At 36.8% G+C, this 14034-nt stretch overlaps 1 protein-coding gene across 1 annotated transcript; it reads right to left on the bottom strand.

Moving 5' to 3' along the window:
• Positions 1-1435: 1435 nt before the first annotated feature.
• Positions 1436-4688, bottom strand: LOC126755817 (uncharacterized). The gene is made up of 4 exons (XM_050468539.1): positions 4446-4688; positions 2741-4304; positions 2495-2551; positions 1436-1848 (listed from the first exon to the last, which is right to left on the bottom strand). The coding sequence occupies exons 1-4, from the start codon at positions 4686-4688 to the stop codon at positions 1436-1438; spliced, it is 2277 nt and encodes a 758-aa protein (XP_050324496.1).
• Between the last annotated feature and the right edge of the window lie 9346 nt (positions 4689-14034).

Below are 14034 nucleotides of genomic sequence, written 5' to 3' on the forward strand. Positions count from 1 at the left end.
CAGTGCATTAATAGAAAAAAATGTTAGGTACTATCAGGAACATATTTAGTTTTTTGTGTGGTACTGTTCAAAACAACCCTTGTTTTTTTGCTAGACAAAGGCTGACGTGGCATTTTTGGCATCGTCCTCTTGTCCGACTACTGCAATTATTGCGGCAAACTCTAGGTGTCTCATCTGCGAATGAGGGCCAATGATCGTAGCGATCAAATCTTACATCGTCAGGCGCGTCATGTGGTCGATACTTCGTTGCATACATATTTTCATCGACTTTAAACGGTTCAACATAGTCAGGAATAATATCCCGCCAGTACTGTTCCTAGTTCCATTGTGAACGTTAAAAAGGGCTTAACTTTGAACTTATGCAGGCCGGCTAATTTGTCATCTCTTTTAGACTCCATCCATGAGTTGAATACAGCCAGATCGAGAAAATGAAAAAATACTTTTACAGTCCATTTCCTGGTTTTCATTTTTATCCTGTAGTATTCAAGCATCTGGTCAGCTATATCGACACCCCCCATTAATTCATTATAAGTTTCTATAACTTTTGGCATTTGCACAGGGCAACGGCGTTTCATGTTTTTGTTCCACCTATCTGTCTCGCCGATGGGGTCTTTGCCGCACTGGCTGGAAACGACTACGACACCTTTGCTATCTTTCCATTTGACAACGGCTACATTGTCACCATTCGTGAACTGGATAATATCACCCCTATTCATTTCCTTGTCCTGGAAAATTTCAAATTTTTGTCCAATCGATTTGCCATTATAGTTCCTGTTCCATGGAAACCGATTTGGTGTAACGACTGAATGAGGGGTATTGTTGTGAAAAAGCGATCAAAATATATATGGCTGCCTTTTGGAAGGTGTTTTGTTAGCCTCATTATAATAGACGGGCCATGCCCTAAACCACAATTTTGAAAAGTGCCAGCGCCTTGAAAAACTTCAAAGTCTACTATCATGCCACTTGCAGTTGCACATACCAAATTTTTTAGACCAGTAGGTCTTGGTTTTGATCGAATTGTTTGACGCGTAGGGCATCTTCCAATAAATGGAATAACTTGTTTATCCATTGAATACTGTGTTATTTCAGTTGCTAAATTATTGCAACGGTTTCTTATTAAATCGATCACAGGTTGTACACGCCATAATTTGTTACAAGGGTCTGGCATTTGCAAAAATTTGTCACGTGACATTGAATTGTAAATTGCAGGAATTTGGCATTCACGTGACCAGTACATTCTTATTTTCGGAAATCCAAGACACCCCTTTATCATTGCGCATCCATAAAATCGTTTAAAATCGGCTTGTTGATATCGGACTTCCTGCCCACGTGTGCTCATAACGTACATTTTTGTAAATTTTATAGCATCGTCGTAATGCGATTCTGGGAAGTAATTCTTGAAGTACTCCAATGGCGTTTTCACTAATGCTATGTTTTAACAACCAGATGCAATGGGTAGATCGTTGCAATCAAATGGAGCACTTTTCCATAGTTGGCGTCTTTTCGCTGTATTACTTGTGGAAGTGCATGACTGAGTCGTATTTAGTGAAACATTTCTGATAGATGATGGCTGTGCTGCATTTAACAAAATATTAGAAATAATGATTGGCCGTGATGTTTGCGGAGCTGCTACACTTGAATCGTCCTGAGAAATTGCTGATGCAGTCAAAGATGCAGTTGCATTCTCATTATCATCTTCATCACTTGCTGGAGATTGTGGGAAAATGTTGAATGGTACCCAAGTTTCATCATCAATATCATTATCGTCACTGAAATCTGCATCAGAATCGTCTAAGAGGTCTAATGCAGCTTGAACGTCGTTATCATCATGCAAATCAAAGTATTTTCCTGTAAAAAAATGTAAGATAGCACAAACGTGACTTTCGGCGCGCTTCTCTACTCAAAAAATTGATTGCTTAAGAGATTTGATTTCTTAACACAATAATGAAAAAGAAAAGCAATGTTCAATTTAATACAATTGTATACACAACATTTTTTGTTTTATTTTGTGGTGCATAAATAAACAAATTTTTCGTGGCTCCAACTCTCGAACATGCAACGTACAGTTGACCGTGAGAAAAGCAAGCTTCCTCTAAATTAACTCCACACACCTGGAGCGTTTGCCCTTGGGCTTTGTTGACGGTCATAGCAAAAGATAGCCGAACAGGAAATTGAAGACGTTTAAATTCGAATGGCATGTCCGTTGGTATTAATGGGATGCGCGGTATTAGTACAATTTCACCTTTTGCTTTGCCAGTGAGAATTGTTGCTTGAATTAAATTTGGCATCAATTTCTTCACTGAAAGTCTCGTCCCATTACAAAGTTTCGGTGCATTAAGATTTCGAAGAAGTATAATCGATGAACCAACTTTCAAATTCAAATTATGCGGTGGCATGCCTGGTGGTTCCAAAGAATTTAAAAATTCAACCGGATAATTGACTGCGTCTTCATCATTCATAGCAGTATCAATGGATTTATACGTTTCCGAATTACCTGGCAATTTTTCCTGGATGTGGAAATTGATTTCATTGACATTGACATTTTTTGGTGCTAAAATTGCACGTTCTCGTAACCAATCATGGTTATTATAATTTTGAGCAATATTTGGAAAAACGCGATCAATGAGTTCTTCTTTTGATGATACAATTATTGAAAAATTATTCGGTAACGTGATAAACCCATTTTGATCACTTGCCATTTTTCCATCGCCAATCTTCAGCAATTGCTTTGAAAACTCACGTGCTGAAGAATCATTTTGAAGACGCACACGCATATTGGTCGTCAACGAAAGCATTTGTACGTGTGCCCACAAAAATGAACTTTTCAAACATGCATTAATTTCATCAGCTGGTGTTGATCTCGGAATAACAGGCAACGTTTGACGAAAATCACCAGATAACAATATTAATGCACCGCCAAACAGCTGTAAACTCCGTCTCAAATCTTGTAATGTTCGATTTAAGGCTTCCAAAGATTTTTTATGGGCCATTGGACATTCGTCCCATAAAATAATGGATGTTTGTTGCAAGACTTTAGCCATTCCAGAACTCCTTGAAATATTGCATGTTGGTGTTTCAATTGCTTGCATGTTCAATGGCAATTTCAAGGCGGAATGTGCTGTGCGGCCGCCATCAAGTAATGTAGCTGCAATTCCGGAAGAAGCAAGTGCCAATGCGATTTTTTGTTCCGACCGAATCGTTGCCAGTATTAATGAAATCAAAAATGTTTTTCCAGTGCCGCCAGGTGCATCCAAAAAATACAATCCACCAGTGTTGTCATTGACAGCTTGCATCACTGTGTCATATACATATTTTTGTTGATCATTTAATTGTGGAGTATACGTTTGTACGAACGCACGCAATTCATTACGATCGAATTGCAGTTCGCGTTGCAATTCTCGTTCAAATAAATCATGCATTGGACGATTTGGTGGAGTCAATCCTAATTGCCCTAATGCCTTATTTGCAATCGTAAGGCACAAATCTTCGATCATTATCAAGGCTTCATTATACATTTCCAATGTCAGCAGCAATGCAGGATCATTGGAACGATGTCGAAGTCGAATCAAAATGTCTTCAGCCATGAAATCTTTGTATTTATTCCACAATTCCAGTGGATTTGATGGAAAACATGTTGATATTATGATCGCAAATAACATACGAATTTGAATTGGTGGAGAAACAATTGATGCATCACGAAGCGTAGCATCCCAATGCGTATCATCTTCCAGCAAATGCAAGTGTTGACATGCTTCACGGTATGTTGCGCACAATTGACCATTAACAGTTCGTAAATGTTGGAATGATTGAGGTCCATGTACGTTCACCAACAAAAGTCGCAAGTAAAAACATTCAACATTAGCTGGACTAACTGTATAAATGCGTCCCAAAGCATCTGTTCGAAAAATACCTGGATAACCATCAACAGGTGTGCCTTGTTTGCGACGTTGAAATTTTTTTGTTGATGCATTCCATGTGAAATAGTGAGGCACTTCCGAATATAGCAAAGTCCTGGAAAATTCATCAGTTTCACATAACTGGAAATAAGCTGTCAGTGTAGTTACTGGTGGCTCTACTACTCTTTGTTCGGCATTTGCAGCAGTGTAGTAAACACGTTGGCCGTTTTCAAGATGAACTGCCAAATGTACAACAACCGGATGTCTGTCATGAATTGGAAACGATAAAATACGCCATACAGCTTCATTCGTACTAATATAGCGCCCCATTTGGTACTGCAAAATTTCGTCATGATTATTCTCAGGAGCCACTCCAAAAACAGCCATATCGCTGCCCTTATTCACATACTTGCAAATATATTTGATTGATTTTACAGAATTGCAATATTCTACATTGATGTGAGCGTTGAACATTTTTGACAGCATCGGTGAGTACGGAACTATCCACCGGTTATCGATTTCAACATCTTGATTTTTAATTTTAATTACAGTTGATTTACCGTTGTCTTCAGTTGATCGTCGACGATACTGTGGATATCCATCATCTCCTGTAATTGTTTCAGCAATCAATTGCTTTGGAAAACGTTTCGAACATTTACCATCAATCATACAAAGTGAATTTCGATTAATATCACCACAGGGACCGTGAATCATATTTTTCGTGACAACTTCGAATAATCCTGGGTCGATGGTTTGATCTGGAATTTCGGCCGATATGACGGTATCAATCATATCAGGGGTTATTTTGTTTACGCACCAAATCAAAATATGTGCGTGAGGTAAGCCTCTTTTTTGCCACTCTATGGTATACATAAAGCACCGCACTTCTCCAAATACACGGAGTTTGACAATCAGATCCATTAATTTTTTCAATTTTTGTTGGAATACACGGGCAGTTATGTCATGCCGATCTTTTGGCACCTGACCATCAAGTAAACAATCAGACACATCGACCCACTTCGGGTTGCACGTAAATGTTATGAATAGATCCGGTCGTCCATAATTTCGTACATATGTCATCGCATCTTGCGTATATTCATGCATATGACGTGGGCTACCAACATATGATGATGGTAAAATTGTTAAACGGCCGATATCATTCACATTTACATCATTGATTATTGCGTCACGCAAATGTATGTATTCCTCTGATCTTAATCGGGCTTGATTGTAACGGATGAAATTTAATCGCTCACTTTCAATTTTGGCGTACATATCGACGATATATTGATGCGAAAGTTGATTGCATCGCAAAATAAAATTTGTTTCTTGAGGGCGAATCATCAATCGGTACGAATAAAAATTCATCGCACTGACTTTTTTGTTGATTCTTGACCTGTATTGCAAAAATTAATTAGCGAATGAAAATGATTTATAAATCATATTTAGCACATTCGCGTAAATTGCGGGAATTCCCGTCATTCATGTTTCCTTCAATAAAACAATTGCGGGAATTCCCGCGCTATTTGAATAGGGCTTTTCTACCGTCAAAAATGGTTCACTTCTTATCACTGCACATTTTTTAGTGTTGGTAAAGTCGTGAACTACCATCCCTGACAGGCCAACCGCAATTCAAACAAATTTAATTTGGGGAATCCCCATTCAAAGTTAACGTGCCAGTCATTTGTGGTTTGTTGAGCGGAAGTTTCAATAAAACGAAATGCGGGAAATCCCGACAAAAGTGCATAGGAAATTCATGTGGTAATGGCGGGAATTCCCTAATTTGTTCAGACTATTTAAAAAAATTAACCTGTAGAAAAAAAGCGGGAATTCCCGCTCTTCAATTTTGTATGGAAAAATTAAGTGATTATCTGGCAGCCACCCGCTAAATTCAAATGAACGCGAACGTGTTAAACAAAATAAAATGTATATGTACCAGTTGTTGGATTTATCATTGGTATGTTGATGTGATAGCCATCGTCCCCTCTCCAAAACAAAATGGGGTATTGCAATGCATCATAACAGCGATGGAGTTCTGAAATACGTTGTAAATTCTCATTTCTACGATACAAAACAATGTCTCGTGACTGAAACTGTTCGCCAACCACAACAATGGCTACTTCATCAATCGTTGGTGCATTGAATCGTCTGGTGTGCTCCCCAATTGGTGTTTTATCGGCTTTTATTATGATTTTGTGGCCATCGGAGGGCATCCGTTCGAGTGCCACTTTAAACAATTTCACCAATTCATTGTGTTGATGAAAAAATGTTTGCAATTCATTCACGATTGATCTTCTCGTATTCGTCGAAATTGCACAGCGCTTATTTAATTCACGATTCTCACCATCAATGAAATATATTTGCAAAAATTTATGATCACCATCTGGGAATGGTAGCAAAGACCCAGCTCTATGGTATATTTGACCTTGAATCTGTAACGGTCGAGAAATATATATAGATGATAACGGATCTTAATTTCTAAAAACATCGAACACAGGGACGGCACATAAATTAAAAATGATATTGCTAATTCCACACGAAGAAATCACCTTAAACGTCGGCATAAATCCATATTTTATAATATTTGTAGCTCCAAAAGATGTCATTTGAAAGCATGAATTGTATTTTTGAATATTTAAGAGGAAATGCTTTGAGGTTGGCGAATTACCAAAAACCAATGAATGCAAAGGTTCTGGCGGAAGTTTTAACACCGGTAATTTGACTTTCCCACCAGCACAACACATGCCATGAATTTAAATGCTTTGCAATGTATACATTCTATATTCATCTGGCCAATGTAGGCATACATGCTGTAATCAATGGTGGCATCGTAATTGAAAGCCGCGTGTTCCATTTGACGTATATCATAAACGGACGTACGCCCACGACGGTTTCTTGGTGCTTCTCTATTATCCAAGTGAGTTCTCCGTCTGTGTCGTTGTGTTTCCATTTCATTTCGTCGAACACGATCTTCTTCACTTTGTGATCTTCGATTTAACGCTGTAGCATTTGATTGACGTGAACGTCTGCCAATGTTTGGTCGTCTTGAACGTGGCATTCTTTCAGTACAGTGTATGACTAATTGAATGTAAAAGCAATACATTGAAAATTATTTCTAGAAAAAATTATACATTTAATTCAAACTTCAATGTGTGTGCGTGGAAATATGAATTCACATACACTCACACTGGACATAACCTCAATTGTGCAAATAAAGAAAACACTCACCGGAAAATGAGATCAAATTAAAATTGTGAAAATTAAGTAACGCTTGGCAATTGAACTATATATATAAAAATGAAGCAATTAAAATACAATTAAAAAAGAAACACATGGTTAACACTCACCAAAAGTATGTTTGTTCAAAATGAGAGCAAGATATAAAAGAACTCAAAGCACATAAGAAAACTGTCAACTGAATTCCAATGACAGCAAATTAATATTCTGTTCGCAATGAGAGCACGATGTGAAATTGATAAATCGTATTGAAAATACTTGATTTTGGTACAGTGTATTTACTCACAAAAAATGTCAAACTCAGGAACGGCTGCAGCGATTCCAAACAAACTTTACACAAACCACCTCCTTATAGGTAGGAACGAACTCTAAAATTTTTGTGTCAATCGATTCGGCGGTTCTTGAGTTATAAGATTACCAAGGAAATGTAACTTCGTTTTATATATATAGATATTCATATTATTCGTCGAAAAGTTAAAAAAAACTGATTATCGAAAATCATTCCATTTGTTTTGTTGCCTCTCCAAAGAAAGTTCAGGTCAATTCGCTTTGATAAAAATAGCACATAATGACCAAGGCGTTTATGCCGAAGTGATGTATGTAGATTTGAGATGGGTATAATGTAGATACCCGTGCGAAGAATAGTTTACAATCATAAGTAGTCCAATACTTTATTACCTTAAGGCAGTACTGGCTGTCTTTAATTCTCCTAAAGAATAGTAATGTCAGTAACCATCCTTTTAAGCTGTTCTTTTCATTTAAAACCCTTTTAATGCGACAGATTATATAAAGTGGATATAAATTAGTTTTAAATAAATATATTTGTAGCTTAAATATTGACAACCCTTTTTCAATTTTATGTATTCGTTATTTAGAAAATACGTTATAACTCCTTGCAACTTCGCCTATGAAATACTCGATTCACAAATGCCCATTATACATATATGTTGAATCATCAGCTTACATACGGCTTAGTTTAATAATAAATTTCTGACATGACTTATTACTAAGCACGTAAATTGTCTTTGTTTTTAGAAATATTGCTAGATAAGTCATCAATAAAAAATATAAAATAACAGCAAGTCAAAGTTAAAGTTGAAAAACAGTTGCAGTATGCAAAGCTGATGCGTAAATTATATGAGCTTAAAACTGTCAGAATAAGAGATGTGACTGCTCAGAAATTGTTATTTGAGCACAAAATTAAATCGATGGCAGCCGGAACTTAAGTAGGCTGCTACACATATTTATGTCTGAAAAAATTGTAAACTCATATGAACAATAATAGCCCATAACAGTCACGAATATTTGAGGGAAAGTGTAGTCTATCAAAAAAACTATATAAGAATACAATCGTTAATATTTCCAATGAACTTGTAGTTCTGTAGATCCAATTCGATGAAAACCAGCTTTGAACTGACTGGTCAGAATTGAGAAATTTTTAAAAAATTTTACCACTTGAAATTTCCACTTATATTTAATGAATGTGGGATCCGAACACCGGACTAGAAGTGGTCAACAATACAACGCTGACAAAAGAACACAATGATACGCAACCCTTTAACTGGACGAACTTTTGACGAAACACGAACAAAGACAAACCAGCCAAAATACATTTGAGTTTAAGTTGCCGTGAACTGTTCAATAAGTAAGTCGTGCCGAGCCGTTGTACGAAAGAACGTTTGTGCTAATACATATGTACTATGTATAATCTTAAGAACTAAATTTAAGACTTTTTATAAATAAACACTAGAACACTACTTAATCGTTTAAATATATTGTGTTTAATATCCTGACGGGGAGTGTGGGTGGTGGTCCCTATAATAATCCCCACAAGTGGTGTCAGAAGTGGGATCGAATCGGTACGTAAAAAGTGACGCTTACAGTAAAATAAGCCGGGTAAAGGAAAAATTGTCGAGCAGTGCAATAAAACATTACGCGCATCTAAAACACTCAAATTGAATATTCTTTAAAATATCAATAAGCAGCACATAAAAAATTTACAAATCTGCAAAAATTTGTTTCGTGAAGTGGGTTCATAACGCCAAGTTGTACATAACGCTGAGATTGTACATGACGCCTAACGAACGGCTAAAACTTGAAATCAGCGACGAATCGACACCGACACTAGCAACGGAAGATGCATAAAATATATGTTAACATGGCAAATGTTAACAATTACTAAATAAACCGTAATCAGCAATAATGAGCAAATCATAGCGGAAATGCATAGACAATGCCATTTTTTCAGGGACTCAGTAGAGTTTCTAGGATTTATTATTTCCTCAAAAGGAATAACAAAAAATCCCTCAAAGGTAGAAACAATAGCTAAAATACCCTACCCCTTACTTATATATGTTCAACGGAATGCTCACCACAGTAAATAAGGGTGAATGCATGTAAATGACATCGGCAGAGGCTGAAGTGGTGAACACAATGGCTACGACAGACTGCAGTAGCACGACAGTGAACTGAAAACGTCGTTGTTCATCTTACTACATGTACATTTTGAGAAGCAACAACAACACAATGGCCGGCATGTACACAAAACAACGCAGTTGTCCATTTTGCATGTACACAATTTCGTTGTGGCCATACTATTACCTTTCACTTCAATGAAATTTTAATATTTTGTTCAAATGAAATTTTTTATGCAAAAAATAAGTAAATAGGTAAATATTTTTGCTTAATATTATCAATTGTTATTACAAATGATATAATAGAGCTATAATATAGCTATTTTATGCTTTTATTTGTAAAATAACATCAAGTTTGTTAGAGCTGTAATAATTTTACATTTTACATATTAGTGGCATCAACTCTACCTCCTCTTTCTATCTTCCATTCTACTGTCGTCCTACTGTCGTTGGCAAATATAGAGGATATTGAAGTTAGCAGAACGACAACTGTCGGCCTGCAGTCGTGTAGTCGTGCAGCTATCAAAATAACACTGCCCATAAGAACGTGTGTATTTTAATATTTGACAGATGTAGTTTGCAGTCTGTCGCTCTCTATGTGTTCAGCGCTTGAGCAGTAACGAGACAGCGAACGAATAAAGGGCAGTGCACTTGTGTAGCAGCGATCGCAACATAAATGAGAGAGGCAATGTAACGAGTTCCATTCAATTGCATTAGAGCAGTGGTCGGCATGAGAGGATCTGTCACTGTGTTGGTGAGCACGAAAAAAAAGTAGCCCAGTGAGAAATTGGAATTAAATTTAAGCAAATTTTATAAATAATTATTAGTATAATGAAAATTAACAAAATGTCTTTTAAAGATATTATTCCCTATTATCTTTAAAAGACTTGGAACATAAAAGGCATTGCATGGCACCAAAGGCATTTAGAATCATAAAATATTTCTCGCAGGGCATATCTGGTTTTGGTTCGCTATAGTCTTGCGTAATGTTAATTCGTTGCTGGCTCGACAACGACTGAACGACAGAGCGTAAGCGTACATGTGAAGTTAGTTTGCACAATTGTGCTAAGAAATGAGGACAACTGCATTAGAGGAGATTTTGCACGGCGGTGGCTGTAAGTGCGAAATAGAAGCGTTTTGATGCAGCGAGTTTACGAGTTGCGTGAATTCTGTACAAAAGGGTTGTGTGCAGAGAGTTTGTGTGGCGGTGGCTGTATAGCACAAACATACTGTGTTTTGAAAATATTGCTGGAGGCGGTGAAATTTCGTTACTTTGGGTTTACGACACGGTTGCGTGGCAGTAGCTGGAGAGGAGAGCGTCGATATAAGGAGAGCAGCAAAGTTGAGAGAATTTCGTCGAGTTGCGGGAAGCAGATAAGTAGAAAGTAGTAGCTAAAGAATTGATAAAATGCAAACGAATTGCCAGACGTGTTAATTTCAACATTTTTGTATTTACACTTAAACAATAATTAAATTGTCATAATTCTTCAAGTTAATACAAGAGAAATTAAAATAAAGAGTTAAGTTGAGTTGAAATTGTAGAATTAAATAAAAAACATTATTTTGATGAATACATAATTCAATTGATGTGAAATTTTAAGATTTTTATGAATTGCAGTTGTTAAAACTAAGTGAAGAATTTGATACAAAATAGTGAAACAATTTGAATTTAAAGTATAATTTTATACCATTGTTAGCTTTAAGAGAAAACGAAAGCACACTAATTTTTTAAACGCTCTAACGTTTTCAGAACACACTTGTTTAACATTATATTTTATAACTGTGTAAAATTAATATTTTTATTGTTATCGCTGACAACGACTGAATACCATGGAACGGCGCGAAATTTTAAATTTGAATGTGAGTGGGTTGAAACAAAAACTGACTGAATTGGGATTGGTGACTACAGGACGTAAGATAGTTTTGCAAGACAGACTGCTTCAGCATTTCGGTCTAACTGCTGACGGTGATGAAGATGAATATGTTTCTGAGTATGAAGATGTTGGTTCCTCCCCGCCAAGTGTGAATCAGGGTCCGACAAATGAACGTGCAACGTTCACACTGCGTGACATTGAAGACTCTTTGTCAATATTTAATGGTTCTAGCTCTCCGGGTGTAGAGGAGTGGTTAGAAGAGTTTGACTTAAAACAAATAATCCTAAACAAACAAGTATCAAAACAACATTGAGTTTGAATACCACAACCATTGTTACTTGCGCAAGTATATATATAAACACAAATAATATAATCTGTGGAATATTAGTTAGTATAAATAGAAGTAAGAACCATGTAATAAGTCATTCTTAAGAGTATAAATAANGAGTACNCATTTCGGTGNANCTCAAAATATATTCTTTTGACTCATTTTTACTTATGTGGGGAAAGCTTCAACCGGGATAGCAAATTTATTTGCTATACAAAAAAGTAATTTTTATTCCGAAAGGAATAAATCAAAAAGCAGGGAAGTGGGACTTCCAGCACTAAATGCCTGAAAAAAGTGCAGAAACAAATGGCAATGGATATAAGTAGAAGTCCTGTAACAGCGGACAATACTCCAGAACGAATCAAAAGCAGATCCCGCAAAAACACAGTTGTTGAAAATGGATAGAACCAAGATTCGCAATAGACTCTGAAAAAGCGGATAACGTTGAGTCCTGAATTAATTTTTACCATAAGTAAAAATGAGTCAAAAGAATATATTTTGAGCTGCACCGAAATGTGTACTCTTTATTTATACTCTTAAGACTAACTTATTACATGGTTCTTACTTCTATTTATACTAACTAATATGTTTACTTATTACTAGTTGATAGTTTGTTAAGATACAGATTATATTATTTGTTTAGGTTTGTTATTGCATGCTTAGAAACAATTGCTTTGTTCAAGATAAGGTTGTGGTATTCAAACTCAATGTTGTTTTGATACTTGTTTGTTTAGGATTATTTGTTGTAGTGACAGTAATTGTTCTAACTCAAGGTTGTTTCTGCATTCTGTTTACTGAAACAAAAGGTTGTTTTGATGTTTGTTACTATTATAAGGAATACATTCCTTAACTCGGGTGTAGAGGAGTGGTTAGAAGAGTTTGAGGAAAACGCCACTGCGGTTCACTGGAACAATTTACAAAAATTTATATATGCTAAACAGTTGTTGAAGGGAGCGGCTAAAATTTTTGTGCAGAGCCAACGTGGTATTACAGATTGGAATTCATTAAAGCAGGCATTAAAGTCAGAATTTGACATTATTGTTTCATCTATTGAAGTGCATCGCATGCTTAGAAATCGCCGCAAGCGTCCAAATGAGGGTTACCGCGAATATCTATACGTTCTCATGGAAATCGGAAAGCCGATAACATTAGATGAGTTGAGTTTAGTGACATATTTTATCGAGGGCATTCCCGACTCCAATGCCAACAAAAGTAACTTATATCAGGCCAAGACAGTTGAAGAGCTTAAGATGCAGCTTAGTGTATATGAAAAAGTGCGAGCAGGTCGGCAGCAGGTAAATAGTTCAGGTTCAGGTCGATCAGGTGAAGGGAGCAAATCGTTTACTAATCTGGAGAACAAGAAAGATCATATAAGACGTTGTTTCAAGTGCGGAGATGCCTCGCACATCGCAAAAGATTGTCGTCAAAATCAAATTAAATGTTTCAAATGTGGTCAGCCAGGGCATCGCGCTATAGATTGTCAACAGCAACAGGTTGAGGTTAAAAGAGAGAAAGGCAATGTGAATACATTAAGTAACCAAAGGAAGCAGGTCGATGAAACCGGAGGATGCATTTTTAAGGATATAACCTTAGGGGGTACAACATTTTCCGCTTTAATCGATACCGGCTGTGACCTTTGTTTAATTCGCCGCGATATTTTGTTGTTGTTAGATGACGACATCGAATTGAGCAATGACAAACGACACATGGTAGGTGTCGGAAACGCTAAATTAACGACACTAGGTAGCTTCAAAATTCTGGTAGTTGTCGATGGTATGGAACTTAATATCACGTTTCATGTGACTAGAGAATGTGACATGCGATACTCAGCAGTAATTGGTGTCAGTGTATTAAAGTTGGTTGACTTGGTTGTGTCAGAAGGTTCGGTTGAGTTCAGGGCAAAAGTTGAGAAGTCTGAAGCAAATCAGACAGTGGAAAAGGGGTTGGGTACAGTTTTGGCCAAAAGTTACTTAGATTCGAATGAGGCTGAAGGAAGGTATGGAGATATTGAGGCAGAATTTAAAGAGTTGTGCGCTGTGGCCGTAGTTGAAGAGGCTAGAGAGCCTGATATAGACTTATCCCACCTTCAATTGTCAGAAGCAAACGCAGTAGAATCCTTGATTAAAAATTATGCCCCAGTAAAAAGCAAGGAGTCACCTGTTGAAATGAAAATTGTGTTGACCGACGATTATCCTGTTTACGAGGGGCCTAGACGTATATCATACGCGGACAAGGAAGTGGTAGAAGAACAGGTAGGGAAGTGGCTTCAGGAGGGAATTATCCAA

This window comes from Bactrocera neohumeralis, chromosome 4 (assembly GCF_024586455.1).
Source record: "Bactrocera neohumeralis isolate Rockhampton chromosome 4, APGP_CSIRO_Bneo_wtdbg2-racon-allhic-juicebox.fasta_v2, whole genome shotgun sequence".
NCBI lineage: Eukaryota > Metazoa > Arthropoda > Insecta > Diptera > Tephritidae > Bactrocera > Bactrocera neohumeralis.